Genomic DNA, 19,934 nt, shown 5'->3' with positions numbered 1-19,934 from the left:
TCACACATTATTACATAATTTCACATGTTATTTTCACACTAAAGCGCAACGTTTGCATACCATACACTTATTCAACCTGTTGTTCTCTATTTTATTTGTACTTTGCCTTTCAAGATGACATGTCTGTTCATGGTGTTGTATTTTATCAAATAAATTTCCCCGCAAAATGCGACTTCTACTCTAGTGCGACTTACATCTGTTTTTGTCCTCTTCATTGCGCATTTTTAGGCTGGTGCGACTTATTGTCTGAAAAATACGGTACATAGGCATGTACTGGTATGATATTCTGACGGTATGATAACCTTAAACCAAAATATCACTGTTTCACAGTATGACGGTATTCCAATTGCAACTCTAAAATATATTACTTTGAGATCTCTTGGTTTTAAAAAAAATTTTTTTTTTTAAAGCCACTTTTTTTCCATTGAACATGATTTTTATTTTTCAAAACATATTAGCAATTTGGAACATAGGTATAATGTTAATTTTTTTTTTTTTTTTTTAAACAAATTATTCTAAATCAAATTAAAATAAATGCAGTCCTTTAGGTGAGCCTAAACCAGACATGTCCAAAGTCTGGCCCGGGGGCCAAATGCGGCCCGTGGTCAAATTTCATCCGGCCCCCAGCCTCTGTCATAAAATCAATAACGTCTGGCCCTCACACAGACTTAATAAATTGGTCAGCAGTACTGCTACCAGCATATGAAGTAGCTTACACACTAAATGCTACTCCTCATTTACCAGCTAAAAGGCAGCAGCACTCTAAGCAACATTATTCCGTGTGACCCTTTACTCCCAATTTTCTAAAATGGCGACAATCAACAAAAAAAAGAAAGTTGACTGGGACGGCCGACGCTTCAAGGATAGGTGAAAATTGTACTATTTCTTCTCTAAAATTCTTTACAACTGTGTCTGCGTCATTTGCAAAGAGACAGTCGCTGTTTTTAAAGAGTTCAGTGTGAGGCGATATTACCAAACAAGACACGCTGACATGTATGACAAGAATACAGGGACGATACGTAGCAAGAAATTTAAGCAACTTGAAGCTAGTTCAATTTTACAGCAGCAGAATTTCGCAAGAGCCAGAGAGCCGAAAGAGAACGCCACAAAGGGTAGTTGCGAGATTGTTGAAATTATTAATAAAAAAATAATAATAAAGCAAATGTGACACACAGAATGGCTTGCTCAAATTTGCTTAAATATATTGTTCCACGTAAAAGACGTCACCCAAGGTCGGCCCCCCACATTTTTACCACATCAAATCTGGCCCCCTTTGCAAAAAGGTTTGGACACCCCTCGCCTAAACCCAAAGCCACAGCTCAAAATTATTACCATCAGATCAAAAAGAATTGATTTACATTATACACACACTCTTTATGTCAACACAGACAGTTGCCAGAGAGAGAAAGCAACACCACGTTTTACCACCGCTAGACACACTAAACACACTGGAGTTAACTCTCGTAGCTGGTGGGAAACGTTCATAACAGTGTTTTCTAACCTTTATTTTTGTATAAATGCAAAATCATATTGGAGGTATTGCCTCCTCGGAATCTACCCTCCGCAAACACTTTTCTGTAGCTGAAGTATTCCCATACCAGCGATTTGATTGTCTTCGTTGGGGGGAAAGGTTCAGGAGTTTCACCTCTGCCAGCCATCATGTAGCACATGTAGCAACCGGTGGAGGAGGGTTGAGCCTTACAGTTGCAAACGAGGGATTACTCCATGTATTTTTGGGACATAAAAAATAGATAATACCTTTGGGACAATATGACGGAAAATTTCTGCGGTTTTGAAACCTTGACGTTTTCATACCACAGTATACCTTGAAACTGGTAATCGGCACATGTCTACTTGTATCAGTCATCTGTATACAAGCTGTTGAGAATGAATTAAAGAGAAGCATTAGTAGTTCATATAAAGAGATATACAGCAAGAATAATCAACAGCTTATTACCCCCCCCCAAAAAAAAAAAAAAAAAAAAAAAAAAAAAACTACATGTATCAATAAATAGCCTATCTACAGTAGGCTACATTTTACTCAGTTGGGGATGAAATGTGGTGCTTTTACATTGTACATTCACAAGGTTTTCCTGTTGCTGTGGCTAATATTTCTGCTTCATTTAGCTCACTGTATATGTTTAACCCCCATAGTTAAAACTTGTCCTCCCCTCAGTTACGCTAGGAACATTCTGGCCCGTAGCAGAGCCAAGCGACGTTTGCCTGGTGACCTAAGCGCACCTTGTTCCCCGACCCCAATCGGAAGCTTCTAGTTGCACATTAACCTCCGATGCGGTGGCTCGGAACTAGCTGCCGGTATGGATGATTTATGCTGCCATGCGGCGGGCGCACGGGGCGGGACGCACGTTTGCCCTCGCCATCAACCTGCTCGGGGAAGAAAAAAACGTCGGCTGTCTACGAGCTGAATTATTTTCAGGCGACGGCAGAGTGATGAATGAAGCGGTCCCCAGGGGACGGGACGCAGACTGGTTATTGCGTCGTCTTTCTTGTGCTAACAGCGCTATTTAGATGTGTAGTTAGTAGTTACATCACAAACAATATTTCATTCTTTTTGGGGGCTTGTCTTGCCTGAAAATTCAGCAATTTTGGCGGGAGACAAATGTACGTATGATAGGAAATAGATGTTTCACTGGCTGTCTCAAAGAAATAGTCCATCTGAGGCCATTCCAGGACTTAGATGAATGCCTAGTATGGAATGTTCAACAAAGCTTCAGTAAAACGAAGCTGTAAAAGTCAGATGGGTCAATGCTTTTTGATAATTTCAGCCTGTCAGGTCTAGTACGCATGTCATCAAAGTTACACAGTTCTAAAAATCTCTGTTGGCTTTTAAAGAAAATTCCCATCAGATTTTCTCTAACAAACTTGAATTAGCTTTTTTTGTATGTAGCCATAGATTCCACCATCAGTTAACAAGACAACTTACACAGACTTTGCGCCACGCCTTCCTATAGGAGGCCGATCCATAGAGCTTGAGGTGGCTTTCACTCTTCACTGTAATAAACTCAAAAATACGCTGCCTTCTAACGCCGGATTTAGGTGGAAATAGGATGAAGGTTTTACTGCCTACAAGCAGGCAGGAGTGTCTTGAGTAATTTGGTCGAGGATTAAAGGTAATCATTACATTTATCGCACCATGTACGCACTTTGAAATGTTGTGAATACAATGAAATGAATGGAAAAAAATAGCCTAACTTTAGCTTGAAATATTTTTGTAAAATGAATGATAACTGCCCAGATTTTTGCTTTTAATCAAGAGTCTATACCGTTTTAGGAATTCCGCGATTTAAGCATTTATTTGCAAGAATTTTCAACTTAAAAAGCTCTTTGTTTCGTGACGACAATACCGTGACTTTAGCTTGAAATATTTACGTAAAATGAACGATAGCTGCCCGTTTTTTCGCTTTTAACCAAGAATCTAGACTGTTTTATGTTTGTATCTATAGAAACTCCGCGATTTGAGCATTTATCTGCAAGTGTTTTCTACTTAAAAAGCTCTTTGTTTTGTGACAGCCACCATGTTGGAGCGGAATTCAACCTAAACAAGTTGTGAATGTATATAAAAAAATGTAAATTTTGCTTTTGTTGAGTAAAACTAAGATGATTTTGCATACTTTCCTCAAGTATTAAGTTTCTGATGTGAAAATTGAGTGATTTAAGTTAAACATTGCTATTGATCCTGAAAATATAGATGATTATCTCTGCATTTGGTGATTTTTGTGCATTTGGTGTAAAATTTGAGAATTTCATAGCAATTTTGCATTTGGTTTGGTTTGTTTGTATAAAAAAATAATTACTTGGGATTTTATAAAGGAACGACTTCGATTTTTTTTTTTTTGTCACTGGTCATGGAGATTCATATATGCCTAAGGGAGGTCTCTGTTTTGGTTTTGAAAATATTCGAATTTTAAGTTTTTTTTTTTTAAAATAGGGCCCCCACCGATCGGCCCCGTGTCTCGTCAACTTATCGTGAAGTCTATGATGTTGCATAATGTTTATATCATATTACTTGTTTCCGTTCCTGTTGAATGACGTAATTAAAAAAAATAATACTGATTTTGATGAATAATATTGTTACGTAGCGTGACTGGGTTGATATATTTGTAGTTTTTAAATATCGGGTCAGCGGGGACGCCCTTGTTCAAAAATAAATCACAAAATCTGCTTTAAAAAAATAATGTTACGTGATTGTGGTTGGTTTCTTCCATGTCTTCAATGCCAATGCTATATATAGAAGAGAAAGTCATCAAGCAGCTATCTAAAACATTTTTTTCTTCAGTATAATTAGCAGGATCACACACTAACAGGTAATACATTGGAAAAAATCTACACAATTCTATGAGAGATGTGGTGTGGGGTTTTCCTTCTGTGAATATTCCTTTAATTTGAACACATTATAGTGATAGATGCGTCTCCATTAGATTTTGCCTCATTAAAATCAAAAGCCCTTTTAACACAGACAGCGTTTCCGCGCAGTGCCTCGTTTCTTATCAACTAATAAGCCGCCTTTGGAGGGGGAAACTTATTCGCTCGCACTGCTTATGCTGTTGAACACTGCTTGAAGACACTTTGTGTGCTGAAGTTATATGATGAAAAGATGCATGAAGTCTTTCAGGGATCCCAGGAAATGGCTAGAAAGCCTCGGAAATGTCAGCTTCGAAACAAAATCCCTTTATCGTTTCAGACCTGGCTCCGAAAGACATTTTTGCGGGTCTACTTCAAGTTGTTTTCAAGTTGTATCAGTCAAACTGATTTTAGGGGCAGAATGTCCCTAGTTGTGAATTTTCGTCAAGCAAACTATGCTACCATTCTCCCACGCTCAGTTATGAAAACTGGAATTCTTTGAGATTTAATGTTGATCGTCTTTCTAATAAATGTTCACATTTGGTAGCAATCAGAGAAAATCTCTTGAATCTCTGGGAATGGACAAACCGTCTCAATTATAGCATTCTCTTCATCCTGTACAGTGGGGCAAATAAGTATTTAGTCAACCACTAATTGTGCAATTTCTACCACTTGAAAATATTAGAGAGGCCTGTAATTGTCAACATGGGTAAACCTCAACCATGAGAGACAGAATGTGGAAAAAAAAAACAGAAAATCATTGTTTGATTTTTAAAGAATTTATTTGCAAATCATGGTAGACAGTAAGTATTTGGTCAATACCAAAAGTTCATCTTAATACTTTGTTATGTACCCTTTGTTGGCAATAACGGAGGCCAAACGTTTTCTGTAACTCTTCACAAGCTTTTCACACACTGTTGCTGGTATTTTGGCCCATTCCTCCATGCAGATCTCCTCTAGAGCAGTGATGTTTTGAGGCTGCCGTTGGGCAACACAGACTTTCAACTCCCTCCACAGATTTTCTATGGGGTTGAGACCTGGAGACTGGCTAGGCCACTCTAGGGCCTTGAAATGCTTCTTACGAAGCCGCTCCTTTGTTGTCCTGGCTGTGTGTCTGGCATCATTTTCATGCTGAAAGACCCAGGCACTTCTCATCTTCAATGCCTTTGCTGATGGAAGGAGACTTTCACTCAAAATCTCTCGATACATGGCCCCATCCATTCTTTCCTTTACACAGATCAGTCGTCATGGTCCCTTTGCAGAAAAACAGCCACAAAGCATGATGTTTCCACCCCCATGCTTCCCAATGGGTATGGTGTTCTTCGGATGCAATTCAGTATTCTTTCTCCTCCAAACACGAGAACCTGTGTTTCTACCAAAAAGTTCTATTTTGGTTTCATCTGACCATAACACATTCTTCCAGTCCTTTTATGGATCATCCAAATGCTCTCTAGCGAACCGCAGACGGGCCTGACGTGTACTTTCTTCAGCAGGGGGACATGTCTGGCAGTGCAGGATTTGAGTCCCTGGCGGCGCATTGTGTTACTGATAGTAGCCTTTGTTACTGTGGTCCCAGCTCTCAGTAGGTCATTCACTAGGTCCCCCAGTGTGGTTCTGGGATTTTTGCTCACCGTTCTTGTTATCATTTTGACGCCACGGGGTAAGATCTTGCATGGAACCCCAGATCGAGGGAGATTATCAGTGGTCTTGTATGTCTTCCATTTTCTAATAATCAAATAAACAGTTGATTTCTTTAGACCAAGCGTTTTACCTTTTGCAGATTCAGTCTTCCCAGCCTGGTGCAGGTCTACAATTTTGTCTCTTGTGTCCTTCGACAGCTCTTTGGTCTTGGCCATAGTGGAGTTTGGAGAGTGACTGACTGAGTTTGTGGACAGGGATCTTTTATACCGATCATGAGTTAAAACAGGTTCGAGTAGAGCCACGTTAGACCTCGTTAGAAGAAGTTAGACCTCTTTGACAGCCAGAAATCTTGCTTGTTTGTAGGTGACCAAATTCCCCTTTTTCCACTCTAATTTGGAAATAAAATTCTTTAAAAATCAAACAATATGATTTTCTGTTTTTTTTTTTTCACATTCTGTCTCTCATGGTTGAGATTTACCCATGTTGAGAATTACAGGCCTCTCTAATCTTTTCAAGTAGGAGAGCTTGCACAATTGTTGGTTGACTAAATACCTATTTGCCCCACTGTATGTCTGTCAGTGTCATGTGTTTATATCATTTCATGCACCAATGGTTTCATGAGGACTTTATTAGCTGAAGTGTCAGTTGTTTAATCATTATTTTAAAAAGATTTTTGTCACTGCTTGTCCCTTCACATTTAACTGTTGGTTAGTCAAGGGGAAAAAAAGAATAATTGGCTTATTTAGCTTTGAAAATATTGATAGGGGGGTTGTCAGGATGTCTGCAATTCCCTAGACATGACCACCCCAACCCTCCCTTGTTTTTGTGGTGGTGATGATGGTGATGTAATGGTAAGCTAGGCTAGCAACCCCCCTATCCTCACCACCTGAGCTCTTTTTGTTATGGTTGTGAAGCATTACATCATGGCAGGAGGGGGGAATGGGGGACCAGGCGAGGGGTCCCCACCCCCAACCACCTCCAAATATCAGCGAGCAAGGCTTTGTCTGCCATAATGACAACCTTGGTTTTGTCCGTCTGGGTGTATAAGAAAAAATAATACATTTTATTGTCTTTTATTGTGCAATCACAAGAACAAGAACATACCTTTTTATTTCTGTCGACCCTTTCAAGAGCAATTGAGCTTACAATTTAAAAGGGGATGCTTTTGAAATTGTTTACACTTGGTCAAATAGATTGTTTTGTTCTTTGAATGCATCCCCCTATTAAGAAACTCTTTACGGAGCAAAGGAATAATAATATTTAACGTGTGTCGTTCCTATTATACCAAGACTATCAAATCAACTATTTTAGAAAGCTTGTCCTATAATTTGATCAGCAATTGTGTGACGTTACTAGATTGTACGTACCGTAATTTTCGGACTATAAGCCACTATTTTATTCACTCATTTTAAATCCTGCACCTTGTGGTCCAGGGCGACTTATTTGTTGATTTATTTGGGTTAGTAGGTAACACTTTATTTGACAGCAGCGTCATAAAACTACCATAACATGACACTGTCATATCATGGGTATTAATGAATACTTATAACAGATGCCATTAGGTGTCACCCTAAAAATTATGTCACTAACTCCATTTATGTACAGCTCAGATCTTTTACATCTATTCAAAAGTGAGATAATTTGCCGGATGACACAAAATGACATCTATTATAAGCATTCATTAATGATCATGGCAGTGTCATATAGGAGTGGGAACCTCTTGGTACCTCACGATACGATTTGCGGTACTAATTTCACGACAACGTTGATCTGGCGATGCAACGATTATTGATACATTGGTCTGGAAATCATTCTAGGATATTCTACAAACAACAAATTAACAGAAAAACAAGCTTGTAGTGTGAGTTGGAATTAGTTTATCACTCGTAGACGTCCAATCCATTTGAAGTGGGAGGTATGGTAGCGAATGAACGAATTCGCTGCCAAACGTCAAACGGATTGAACGTCTATGGCTGTCAGTGGCAGTCAATGCCAGGCAATTAGGTAATTTTGGGCCATTTAAGGTCTCACTGGAACAGCACCAAATAAAAGTTCCAGCATCATCACCTTGTCCAATGCAGATACTTGTCTCTTTACAAGGTAATGATGCTAGAACTTTTGTTTGGTGCCATTCCAGTGAGATTTACAAACGTGGTTGCCAGAAGAAGACATCAAAATTCCCTCAGTCCTTGATGATATAGAGCTGCATGTCAGGCAAAGGCACTGGGGAGATGGCTGTGGTTAAATCTTCAATAAATGCACAAGTTTACATTGGAATTTTTAGACATTTTAGATTTCTTATCCCTTCAATTGAAAATGTGTTTGTCATTTTCCAAGATGACAATGCATCATGCCACAGAGCTAATAAATAAAGCATTCCTTGGAGAAAGACTTATCCAGTCAATGTGCCTGCAAATAGCCCAGATCCCAACCCTATTGATAACCTGTGGTGGAAACATTGACACCTTTTTAAAACGAGATCTCGATTCTTGGCAGGAGCATATCGATAACCTTTTGGGATACAAAGTATCACGATATATCACCATTTCGATATTTTGTCACACCCCTAGTGTCATGTCCTAATTATGATACTCTTATGGTGCCACTGTCAAATGAAGTGTTACCAAATAATATAACCAGCAATTAATGAAACAACTGGAACAGTAACTGAAGAAATAATTAGCACAGAACTTTGATTGTTAGTTACATCTGTTGTGCTGCAATGCATGCTAGGAGGCATGTTGGACGACAACAGTGTTGGCAGTAGGTGGAGCAGTAATGGCCAAATATAGCTTCTTGAAGGAATGAAGCTTTGCAGCTAACTGGTTCAAAGCTTCATGATGTTTCATGTGGTCTTATGACTGTTTTACGATGCTGCTGTCAAATGAAGTAATACTGGTTAATATCTTTTGGGGTAAATATTCCATAATACTGTACAGTGAGGACAGCTGCGGCTTATAGTCCAGCCCGGCTTATCAATGAACAAATGCGGTTTTTGTGTCGAATTTTGTGGGTGCGGCTTTATAGTAAGGTGCGGCTTATAGTCCAAAAATTACGATACATGCATTGCTGTGGGGTCCGATTCTCATGTTTGCAGTGATCACCATATTTGAAGAAAATCATGATTGATTGGAAAATTTACAGATTTCTGATTTGTTTTTCTTGGCTGCTGTGATGCCGTGTCTGCTTGTTAAGGCTTTCAGCTATGTTGTTATCTTAGCCAGTAGTGTTGGAAAAAAATAATTCCCATTAAACTGGATGGACGGGACGTAGGCCAAGAAAGAATCCAATAAATTTTGGTGAGCATCCAGAAATTTTTTGACTTTTGTTAGCATTGAGATACAGGGTTTGTTTACTTCCTTGAAAAGAGTACAATTTGGTACTGATCCAAATTGGGATTGCATGGGCTCAGCGAAGTTTTGCACTCTACTGAATGGCAGACTAGAACCATCTTTATCATTGGCAATTTCATAAAATGGATGGATTAAAAAAACAGTTCTGTTTCCAGCGGCTGTGTGAAGGATGAATATTAAAAAGGTGATAAATCCAGTTGTGGTTAAACAATAGCACATTTGTAGGGTTTTTAAAAAATGTATTTTTATTATTTTTGTGAAAGGGTTCCTACCACCCTCCTCAAAGTTAATTAGTGCCTGAAAAAACGATACAGACCGATGCAGAGTGGTGTCATTCAACTAGTTGTCAGTTGACATATTAGCACAAATGTTATGAAAATATTAGGGCTGCAGCTATCGATTAGTTTAGTAGTCGATTAATCGATGAACTAGTTAGTTCGAATAATCGAATAATTGGATAAGGAACATAGAAAATTAAAACACTTGAGCTGAGCCTCAAACGGTATTAAAGAATGAATAAATGAGGAGCTAAGTACAACAAAAGAACAATTAGCTAACTTACAGAGGGAAAGTCCGCTAGCTTAAATGCTGTAAAATGCTAGCTTCTTTTTTTTTTTTGTTCTTAAAAATGTTCTTAAAAAATGGTTCAAACACATATTCCTACAATGAACGGCTAAATATACCTATAAACTAAATTACGAATGCATAAAAAACATTAGCTCAAACAAAAACTTAGCTTATGTTGGTCTTAACAGGGAGCAGCTGGATTCAGCCATGTGAAATGAGTTATATCTTATTCACTGTTGCCACTAGAGGGCAGTGTATCCACCAAAATCAATAAAACTAAATCTAAACACTTTCAAAACAAATCATTACAAGGCCACTTTAATTAAACAAATACTTGAAGTAGCAAAATTTACTTCAAATCTTTTTTTCTTATCAAATTACTCGACTTAATCGATGAATCGTTGCAGAGCTAGAAAATATTTTATATGTAAGGTTGAAAAATTACCTAGTGTTGCTTAATGGCAGTTTTTTTTTTTTACTTTTTTTGTTTCACCTTTGTCCAAAATGAACCACTTTTGGCCTCTTAGAAACAAAATGGCAGCCTTCCTGTTCTTGTTAGGCATATCTTCGTCTTTTAGCGGCTCTACTCATAAATCCTAGCTTCATGTTGCTCATTAACATTGGCATTTGAAGGTGTTCAAGGTTGAGATTTAGTTTGAGTAGTGAGTCTGCTAACTTTGCTGCTACACACAATAAAAACTAATAAGTGTAGTCTCCTGTATTACAAGTTGGTCGTTGAAGGATGCCTACAACAGCCCCTGATGGGACGTCATAGGACGCCATGATGCTATCAGACAGAGGCGAGGTGACACTTTCCTCTCAGCCTCCTGCACCCCTCCCGCTTGTCTGTTTCCGTCGCTACGGCAACCGTTGTCTCCCAGAGGCTGTACGAAGCAAGGATGGGAGGGGCTGGTTGCCAAGGAAACCCCAGCTGAGAGGCACAGTGACATCATGGCTTCTTATGAAAATGATTATTTCATATCGCGCTCCTTTTTAGCGACTGCTTTTTTTGGGGCGGGGGGCTGTTGCCATGACAACAGTCTCTAGCCAGTAGCTGTTACGGAGACTCTCATTCCTCCTTCTTCCGTATCGGCTCTTCTTTCCATCCCTTCTGTCTGGGGGCGCCTGTAAGGAAGGAGGCGCTTACAATACTAACCCCCCCCCAGCCCTCCTCCTCCTTCTTTTTCCCACTTCACCACAGCCTCCATCCCCTCCTCCACCCGTGACACACATGCACCCACCCACCCAACCATCCACCCCCCGAGCTGGCAAACAAACCGCTGGCTTTTATTTATTTATTTTTTTTAGGAAGGATGCTCCGCTCTCCCGACGCCATGGAGGTAAGGCGGCGGAGGCGAAGCACTGACTGAAAAGGCTTTTTTTTTTTAACCCCATCTTTGCTTTTCCACAATTTTTTTCCCGCTCACATTTTTTTCTGGATTGGATTTTAAGATTCTCGATTCAGAGCGACTCATCTAGCGGATACTCCCTTCAGGGAGGGAGACTACAGTGGGGATGTTAGATTTTGGTACAATTTGAGCCCTGGAGAGGATTGTTATCACCATGAAACCATTAGCAGCTGCAGACAGCAATGGAGTGCCGAGCCAACAGGATAAAACGCCGGTGAGTAGCAGCTCGGCGTCGGTGTCCAGCCGCGTCCTTGACCCTCCCCTCGTTCGGGGACCGTACCGGCGTTGCCAGGAATGTGTGTCAGTGTGTTGTAGTAGAAACCTACGCCATGTGCTTTTCTGTCACGCGCATACGCACGCAGTTCATAATCATTTTTAAGGGAGGTAGCAGGAATGCAAGACGCTACATATAGATGCAATGATATGATCGTGTACTGGCGGTTCGGCATTTTGACAGGTCACAAATAGAACGACAGTAGGTGTCCATATCCTCTAAGGCTAATTCTTGAATTCCGAGGCAACCAAACTAACCTTTAAAGACACCGTCTCTAATATTTGTGGCCATCATTTTTTGCCATAGCTCAATCTACAGTAGATATATCTACCTAATAGTGCTAATAATGTCACGCCATAGAAACGAGTAGCACCTTTTCCAGTTCTAAAATGGTTGCTACGGTGTCATTAAGCAGACCCTTTATGGACACCATCCCGAATGAAATGCCATTGCTACTTGAAAGGTATGAAAAAATATTATGTGCTTAATGACCAAGTTCGTAGACTTCATATATTTTCTAAGGTACCGTATTGGCCCGAATATAAGACGGCCCTGATTATAAGACGACCCCCTCTTTTTCAAGACTCAAGTTTGAAAAAAGACTTTTTGAACACCAAATTATTTTTTAACAGAAAATAATTACAGTACATCCGAAAGAAATAATTATAATAATATATTTGAGAGAAAAAGCTTGTTATTTGGCCTCATTCAAATCTTAATATCTGAACATTTAAATAAGTAAACTAAAGTGCAATCACATTCGTAAATGAATGGCTTCTGGTTTTTGAAATGTAAATAAACTATATAATCTATTGTGATAAAACAACAAAATTGCAATAACTGCATTAACCATCAAAGTGAGCCTGTAAACTGGCAGTATGCCAGTCAGAACTTGGCCCAAAAAGCCACTTTGCCTAGATTTAATCAGTTTTAAGAAAATCATTGATGGATACCGGAAGCAGTTATTCGCAGTTATTTTGTCTGAAAGTTGTGCTACCAAGTATTAGAATGAGGGTGCCAAAACTTTTGTCCAGCCCATTTTTTGCAGTTTTGTGTAAAATGATAATGATTTAATTTTTTGTTTTTTCATTCTCTTTTGTGTTTTTTTCATTGCAAGCAGAATAAATGAATATATTACTACCAAAGCATTTGTAATTGCAATCATTTTCTGGGAGACATTGAGCATTATCTGACAGAATTGCAGGGGTGCCAATACTTTTGGCCAGCAGTGTATTCAGGTCCCCTAATCATTTTTTGTGTTTTATTGTTATAAAACCAAGTTGCACTACCCTAAAAAACACAAATTGATGTTGATCTTTTCTGAAGAAAAAAAAGATGCGCTTTAAGAGAAAAAAAATAAAAGTATTGCTTTGGTACTGTATAGAGGTGCAACAATTAAACAACAAATAATCGATTAGCAAATTAATCGACAACTATTTTGATAACCAATTAATTGTTTCGGACCTTCTTCACCTTAAACTTGTCCATATTCTTGAAATTATAACATACATATAACCTCTCAGTTGTAAATATTATCAGATTTTTGTTAAGTCAAAGTAGGACATGAACAAAAATCAACTTTTACTTTGGAAAACAATAATTCACATTTTTGCCAATTTTCGAACACCTTACTGCCTAAACTAGCTTCTTAATAAGGCTGCAACAACTCATCTATAAGATCAATTGCCGTATTGGCCCGATTATAAGATGGCCCTGATTATAAGAAGACCCCCTCTTTTTCAAGACTCAAGTCTGAAAAAAAGACTTTTTGGACACCAAATTAATTTTTATACAGAAAATAATTACAGTACATCTGAAACAAATGATTATAACAATATATTTGAGAGAAAAAGCATGTTATTTCGCCTCATTTAAATCTTAATATCTGAACATTTAAATGTGTAAACTAAAGTGCAATCACATTCGTAAATGAATGGCTTCTAGTTTTTGAAATGTAAATAAACCAATCTATTGTGATAAAACAACAAAACTGCAATAACTGCATTAACCATCAAAGTGAAGACTAACTGTAACTGTAGTCTTGAAACAAATCTGAATAAGAAAAAACATTGCAATAAAATAATGCAAACTGGTTAAAGTAAAAAGTGTAGCTGAGATCTGTCATGACAGAACATCGCTTCAATGATATCTGGCGCCATCTAGCGTCGTTAATGGGTATAATGTCTAGACCGCGAATATAAGACGACCCCCTCTTTTCCAGTCTTATTTCAATGCAAAAAACTGTCTATATTCGGGCCAATACGGTATGTTTTTTTTTTTTTTTTTTTTTGAGATTTTATTTCATAGGTCTATTGAAGACTGAGAAATTTGCACCCCTCATCGGTCTAGTTTCTGCCGCTTAAATTCTATTTGCAACCAGACCAAATATGGGAGAGTTTTTGAAGGGCACTCCCTAAAATGGCTTTTCTAAATCAAAAAAAGATATTTCTTATGTACAGTAATTTTCGGACTATAATAGGGCTGCAGCTAATGATTATTTTAGTAGTCGATTAATCGATGAACTAGTTCGAATAATCGAGTAATCGGAAAAGAAACATGAAAAATTAAAATAACTGAGCTGAGCCTCAAACTTATTAAAAAAATAAATAAACAAGGATCTATGTACAACAAACAACTTACATAGCAAAAGTCCGCTAGCTTAAATGCTAGAAAATGATAATGTTTAAAAAAAATTATTATTATTTTTTTTTTTTACAATGCTTTTAACAAATGGTTCAGACACGTATTCCTACCAAAAAAAAAAAACAAAAACAAAAAACGGCTAAATATACCTATAAACTAATTAACAAATTAATTAAAAAAAAAACATTAGCTCAAACAAAAACTTGGCTTATGTTGGTCTTAGCATGGAGCAGCTAGATTCAGCCATGTTAAATGAGGCAGACTGGAGGGCAGTGTATCCACCCAAATCAATAAAACTAAATACAAACACTTTCAAAATTAACCATTACAACTCCTCTTTAATTAAACAAATACTCGAAGAAGCAAAATTTAATTCGAATCTTCTTTTCTAATCGAATCCTCGAGTTAATCGATTAATCGTTGCAGCACTCGACTATAAGCCCACTACTTTTTTCCCCTCTTTTTGAATCCTGCGGCTTATAGTCCGGCGCGGCTTATTTGTTGATTTATTTGTGTTAATATGTTAACAATTTATTTTACAGCAGTGTCGTAAGACTGCCACAAGACCCTCATAATTATATCATGGGCATTAATGAATGCTTATGACAGATTTCATTAAGTGTCATCTGGCAAATTATGTCGCCAACTTCATTTATTTCCAGCTTAGACCTTTTACATCCAGTCAAATGTGAGATAATTTGCCGGACGACACAAAATGACATCTGTCATAAGCGTTCATTAACACTCGTGGCAGTGTCGTTTCATAATTATGATGGTCTTATGACAGTATTATGGCACTACTGTCAAATAAGGTGTTACCAAATACCATAGCTAGCGATTAATGAAACAACTGGAACAGTGACTGATGAAATAATGATCACAGAACATGAATTTTAATTGTTATTTACATCTGGAGGGTCGCAATGCATGCTAAGAGGCATGTTGGACAACAACAGTGTTGAGAGCACGCGGCAGCAGAGGTTGACTGTCTCCAGCTAGGGAGCAGTGATGGCCAAATAAAGCTTCTTGAAGCAATGAAGCTTTGCAGCCAATTGGTTCAAAGCCTTATGGTGGTTCATTTGGTCTTTTTTTGCTGCTGTCAAAGTGTTACCGGTTGAAAGCTTTTAGTGTAAATATCCCATAATACAGTGAGGACGGCTGTGGCTTATAGTAGAGTGCGGCCTATCTACGAACAAATGCCGTTTTTGTTTCAAATTTGGTGGGTGGCGGCTTGTAGTCCAAAAATTATGGTACATGGCTAGGCTTAGGTTTTAAGGCTTAGCGTTAATATTATTATTTTTTTTGTCATATTATTTAGGTTGGGGTTGTTAAAATTACCTGTGTTTTGTTAATTTAAGCTTGCGTTTGGTTTGGGGCATGGTATACAGAAGTTTAATCATAAAGTAGTTTGGACTAGGTTAAGAGTTTTAAAGGGGAAGTTCAGAATTTTTTACATTAGGCTAAATTTTCAGGGTAGCAGGGGTTTAATTAGCGGATAGAGTTGGTTTCAACAATTCCTGTGCAGTTTGTTAGTTATTTTTTAGTTGCAGGGCTCTGAAGTGGCTTACTAGTAGGTAGTGCAAGTCAATGGTGCTGGCTAGCACGCCAGTAAAAAAATGATATTAACAGATCTGACATAGTCAAATGAATTCAAAATGCAGGTCGTTGTTCAAAATACCCATGCGAGCAAAACAATGTCACAACGGACTGCTGTCATCAGCGGTGAAAACACGATGTGATATCACTCAGCCCTGCTTGCCGAGACAGCATGTTCCCTGCAAAGCTGCTGGATTACAAATGTTGCTGTTCATACCCAATTATTGACAAGTTTTGATAACTTAATTCATAGCCGACACTATTGATTGCATCGGTGATTCTCATGCGTGCATATAATGTTTTTTATTGGCATTCTAGCAAGCACCATTGACACGCGCTAGCTTAGCCACTCCGGAGCCCTGCAACTAACAAATAAGGCCTGAGTTATGCTTTCGCGTTGCGGTTACGGTGTAGCGACTATGGCGTCAATGAGCATTCCATAGTTTTGCGGCAAGGGAACGCGTTGCTCTGTAATTCACCGCCAAGCCACTACAGGGGTGTGGCGTTGTGAATGGACGGTTTTTTGGGACTCTTGTCTACTTCCTCTAGTTTTCTTCCGGTTACACAACAACGCCAACAGATATGGAACGGCAATCTTTATAATACCTTGACGAAACATTGTACAGGTGGTCGTACTTGTGGACCTCTTCGACGATCCTCTTGTCGGCTTGGTCCATTTTTGAGTCTAGCACAAGAATGTTTGTAAATGGCGGTGATTTCGCGCTGAAGCGGAAACAACAGTCTGAGCTGACCAATCACAGTCCATTTGTGTCACGGCACCACGCGTTGACGCGACGCGTAGTCAGAGTTTTGTGTAGCTGCACGTCAGGCTATGGCGGAGGGTCGTAAATCGGGTCTGCCTTGACGGCGTAGGTCTGCCGCAGCATATGCACCCTTTGAATCTGAGAGACCTGGAATAGTTCGCAAAAGAAAAGTGGTATTCTGGAACAGTTCGCAATAGAAGAGTGGTATGCATATGCTTCTGCGGTAGACCTACGCCATCAAGGCAGACCCGATTTACGACCCTCCGCCGTAGCATGACGTGCAGCTTCACAAAATTTTGACTACGGGTCACGTCAAAGCGTGGTGTACGAATGTGTACGTGAAAGGGTAAATATGTGCTAATGTAAAGCGCTTTGGGCATTGTAACAATGTAGATAAATGCACTATATAAATACTCTCCATTTACTTCACACAGCCGCTGGAAACAGAAATGTCGTTCAATCCATCTGCAGGTGACCGGAAGATCAGGATTTTACGACATTGTGTACTGGTCCTCATGGGAAACGCAATCTTCCCTAAGGCAAAACACTACTGGTTTTGTCCACCTGCATCACTAAACTGCTAACTCGAAAATTAAGCCTAATGTCAAAAATGCTGAATTTACCCTTTAAAATTGCGGTCAGGGTTGGATTAGGGTATTATAAGAATTTAATGTTAGGCTAAGATTGGGATTTTGTTTAGGTTTTTAAGGTTTAGGTATCAGGTTTGATTTAGGATTTAGGTTGAAGTGGTTAGGGGTTGATTTATTTGGGGGGGGATAGGATTGGCTTCGGGGTTAGGTTGTGGTAGTTGACATGAAGTGTTATAAGATTTTGAAGTGATTTATTGATTGGATCAGGGGTCGCGTAACCGAATATTTTCCGTCGTTGACCGGTTTTTTAAAACGGTGACGGAAAAAACTGAAGTCCGTCCGTCATTTTGACAGGTTGCAATTCACACCCCAGACCACAGGGTGGCGAGTGAGCATATTAATTAGCTATTGTCTCTCTTAATGCATGACGTCGTTGGCTATTCAGTTAGAATATTGTAGCGTCACCGGGGTCTGGCGGCGGCACCGTGATTGACACATCAACGCGAGGTTCTTATTGGTGCACCCGGTGTGCCAGCGCGTCATTCAATTGGTGGACTAGATTGCCGCCTGTGTATAGATCCCAATCACATGATCGTCACAACTCCGCCCCCCTGACTGGAGCCGCCATATTGTCCGTCAGCTCGTTGTGTTTACACATTACCGCTACGTACATGCCTCCTATTACGGCGTGTTTTTCTGCTCGTTAACATTAATAATCAAAATGGTGAAGGCGTGTGTGGCGGTTGGTTGCAGTAACAGAGAAGATAGACGGAGAGACTTGAAGTTCTACCGTATTCTGAGAGACCCAAAGAGGAGAGCGAGATGGACTGCTGTAATTCGACTAGAAATCTGGGCACCAAACGATCACCACAGACTATGTAGTAGTCATTTTATATCTGGTAAGATGCATTTAATATATATTTAGAAGATTTTGGGCTGACAACCACAATTAAGATCATTGTGTGACGTTGGTAATTGGGGTCTATATAGTTGCCTCTTTTTCTTTGGGGGTGGAGTTGTTGTTTTGTTGGTGTTGGCGGTAGGCAGAGTAAAAAGAGGGAGAAAAATACCACGACTTCCGTGTCTAATTTTTCGCCGCCAAGCAAGCGTTACAATATTAATTAAAAATGAATGAAAACTAAATACTATTGAATATGTCATCATTATCATTTTAAAAATTTAAGTGACGGGTAAAAATAGATTATGACCGGATTTTTATGACCCTGTCAGTCAAAATGACAGACAACGAAAATGTCTAGCGCAACCTCTGGATTGGATTAAACTTTTTTAAGATTAAATGTCAAGATAAATTTAAGGTTTAAATTTTAGTATTGATGCTATAAGATGACTCTATATACCTGTCTGTATGTTTAGCATTAAAACATGTAGTTTAAATCACACATTTGTAGGTTTTGATAACAATTCCTTGTCCCTACTGTGAAGTTAACCTGTGTCTGCAATGGTTTGTGGTTTTCATTGAACCATCAGGGTAATGGTGTCTGCAGTGTAGCTATCCCCGGTGCTGAACACTACCCACTCCCAGGCCCAGGGCCTGTGCGCACTTGAAACAGCTGTCACTAGCCACGTTTACATGCTGACTTTTATTCATACCGATTCAAATAATTCCAAATGGAAATTTCAGATCAGCTGTTTACATGTCAATACATCTATTCCGATCCAGCGTTTACGTGTGACTGCCTTTTTAAAATTTTTTTAAAGTTTGAATTAAACACAATCTTTCCGCCGGACTCCAATTAGGTGCGGTGTGCTTGGAAGCCATGTTGCAAGTGACGTTACTTACATCACAAAGTGACGTCACCACGTCAGTACGGAGCATGTGCAGAAAGAACGCAACCAGACACCATTCCGCTTCCCTGTTTACATGATATAATTTTACTTCTAATCGGTTTGGGAAAAGGAATATTCCACCTCTGTGAATCGGAATGAAATTCCATTCGGTTTGGGCCTGTTCATTCCGAATGAGGTGTTTATATGGAACACATTTATTCGGTTTGAACAAATATTCCGAATGTAATTGGAATATTTGGCTCCATGTAAACGTGGCAAATGCTGATGGTGTCACAGCCAAGTGTTCACACAAGCTTTTAAATCAAGCTCCCTACACCTTTAATAGTTTGCTCACAAGTGACAACAAATCACTGTAATGTCGGCAGATGCATGATGGTCGTGATAGTTTTGTTTGAAAGGCTATGTGGCACCACAAAACCATCTTATACATACATATCATGTCTCCCAATCATCTGATGCAGATTTTATGGTGTGTTGTTCGATCACTTGTGACACTCTTACACATGTTCGAACCCTTCCCGCTTTAATAGTTGTTAGGGATGATGGTGTAGAGTTAGCGGTAGGATTTAGGTTTCAGGTTCAAGGTTAGATTTATAGGTTAAGGTTAGCTTGAATGGATGGGTTTTTGCAACTATGGGTTGTTTTATGAGCCAGTGGGGACACGCTGATCCTAATGACACCTTCAGATGCTAACAATCTACAAGACGAAGCCTTGTGTCAATGTTCCTTCGTTAAACCAGACCCTGAAATGCTGACAATGCATTTTTTCCTGGGAACTGTTAAAGTGTGCACCACTGTAACATTTTTCTTGGTTTAAAGCAATATTGGGCACATAGTGCACGGTGGCTGTACACTTATAATGGCTTCTTCTCTGTGTCTCTTGTTTACCTGCTAGCCCTCTATCCTCTGTCACATTCCCTTCATTT

The 19,934-nt window shown here is 39.1% G+C and overlaps 1 protein-coding gene across 9 annotated transcripts in view; it reads left to right on the top strand.

Moving 5' to 3' along the window:
* The window catches only part of rapgef2b (Rap guanine nucleotide exchange factor 2b), a 247,410-nt gene that overhangs the window by 150,617 nt on the left and 76,859 nt on the right, over positions 1-19,934 (top strand). The window contains exon 1 of one of the 9 annotated variants that reach the window (XM_057849824.1): positions 10,830-11,546. The exons of the other annotated variants lie outside the window; for them this stretch is intronic. Within the exon in view, the coding sequence (XP_057705807.1) occupies positions 11,487-11,546 (60 nt within the window). The 5' untranslated portion in view covers positions 10,830-11,486. Of the gene's footprint in view, positions 1-10,829; positions 11,547-19,934 lie in introns of those variants that run through there. 9 annotated transcript variants of the gene reach the window in all.

This window comes from Corythoichthys intestinalis, chromosome 11, assembly GCF_030265065.1.
Source record: "Corythoichthys intestinalis isolate RoL2023-P3 chromosome 11, ASM3026506v1, whole genome shotgun sequence".
In the NCBI taxonomy this organism is placed as follows: domain Eukaryota; kingdom Metazoa; phylum Chordata; class Actinopteri; order Syngnathiformes; family Syngnathidae; genus Corythoichthys; species Corythoichthys intestinalis.
Note: the sequence above shows the minus strand (reverse complement) of the source record. Positions and strands in the feature narration are given on the sequence as shown.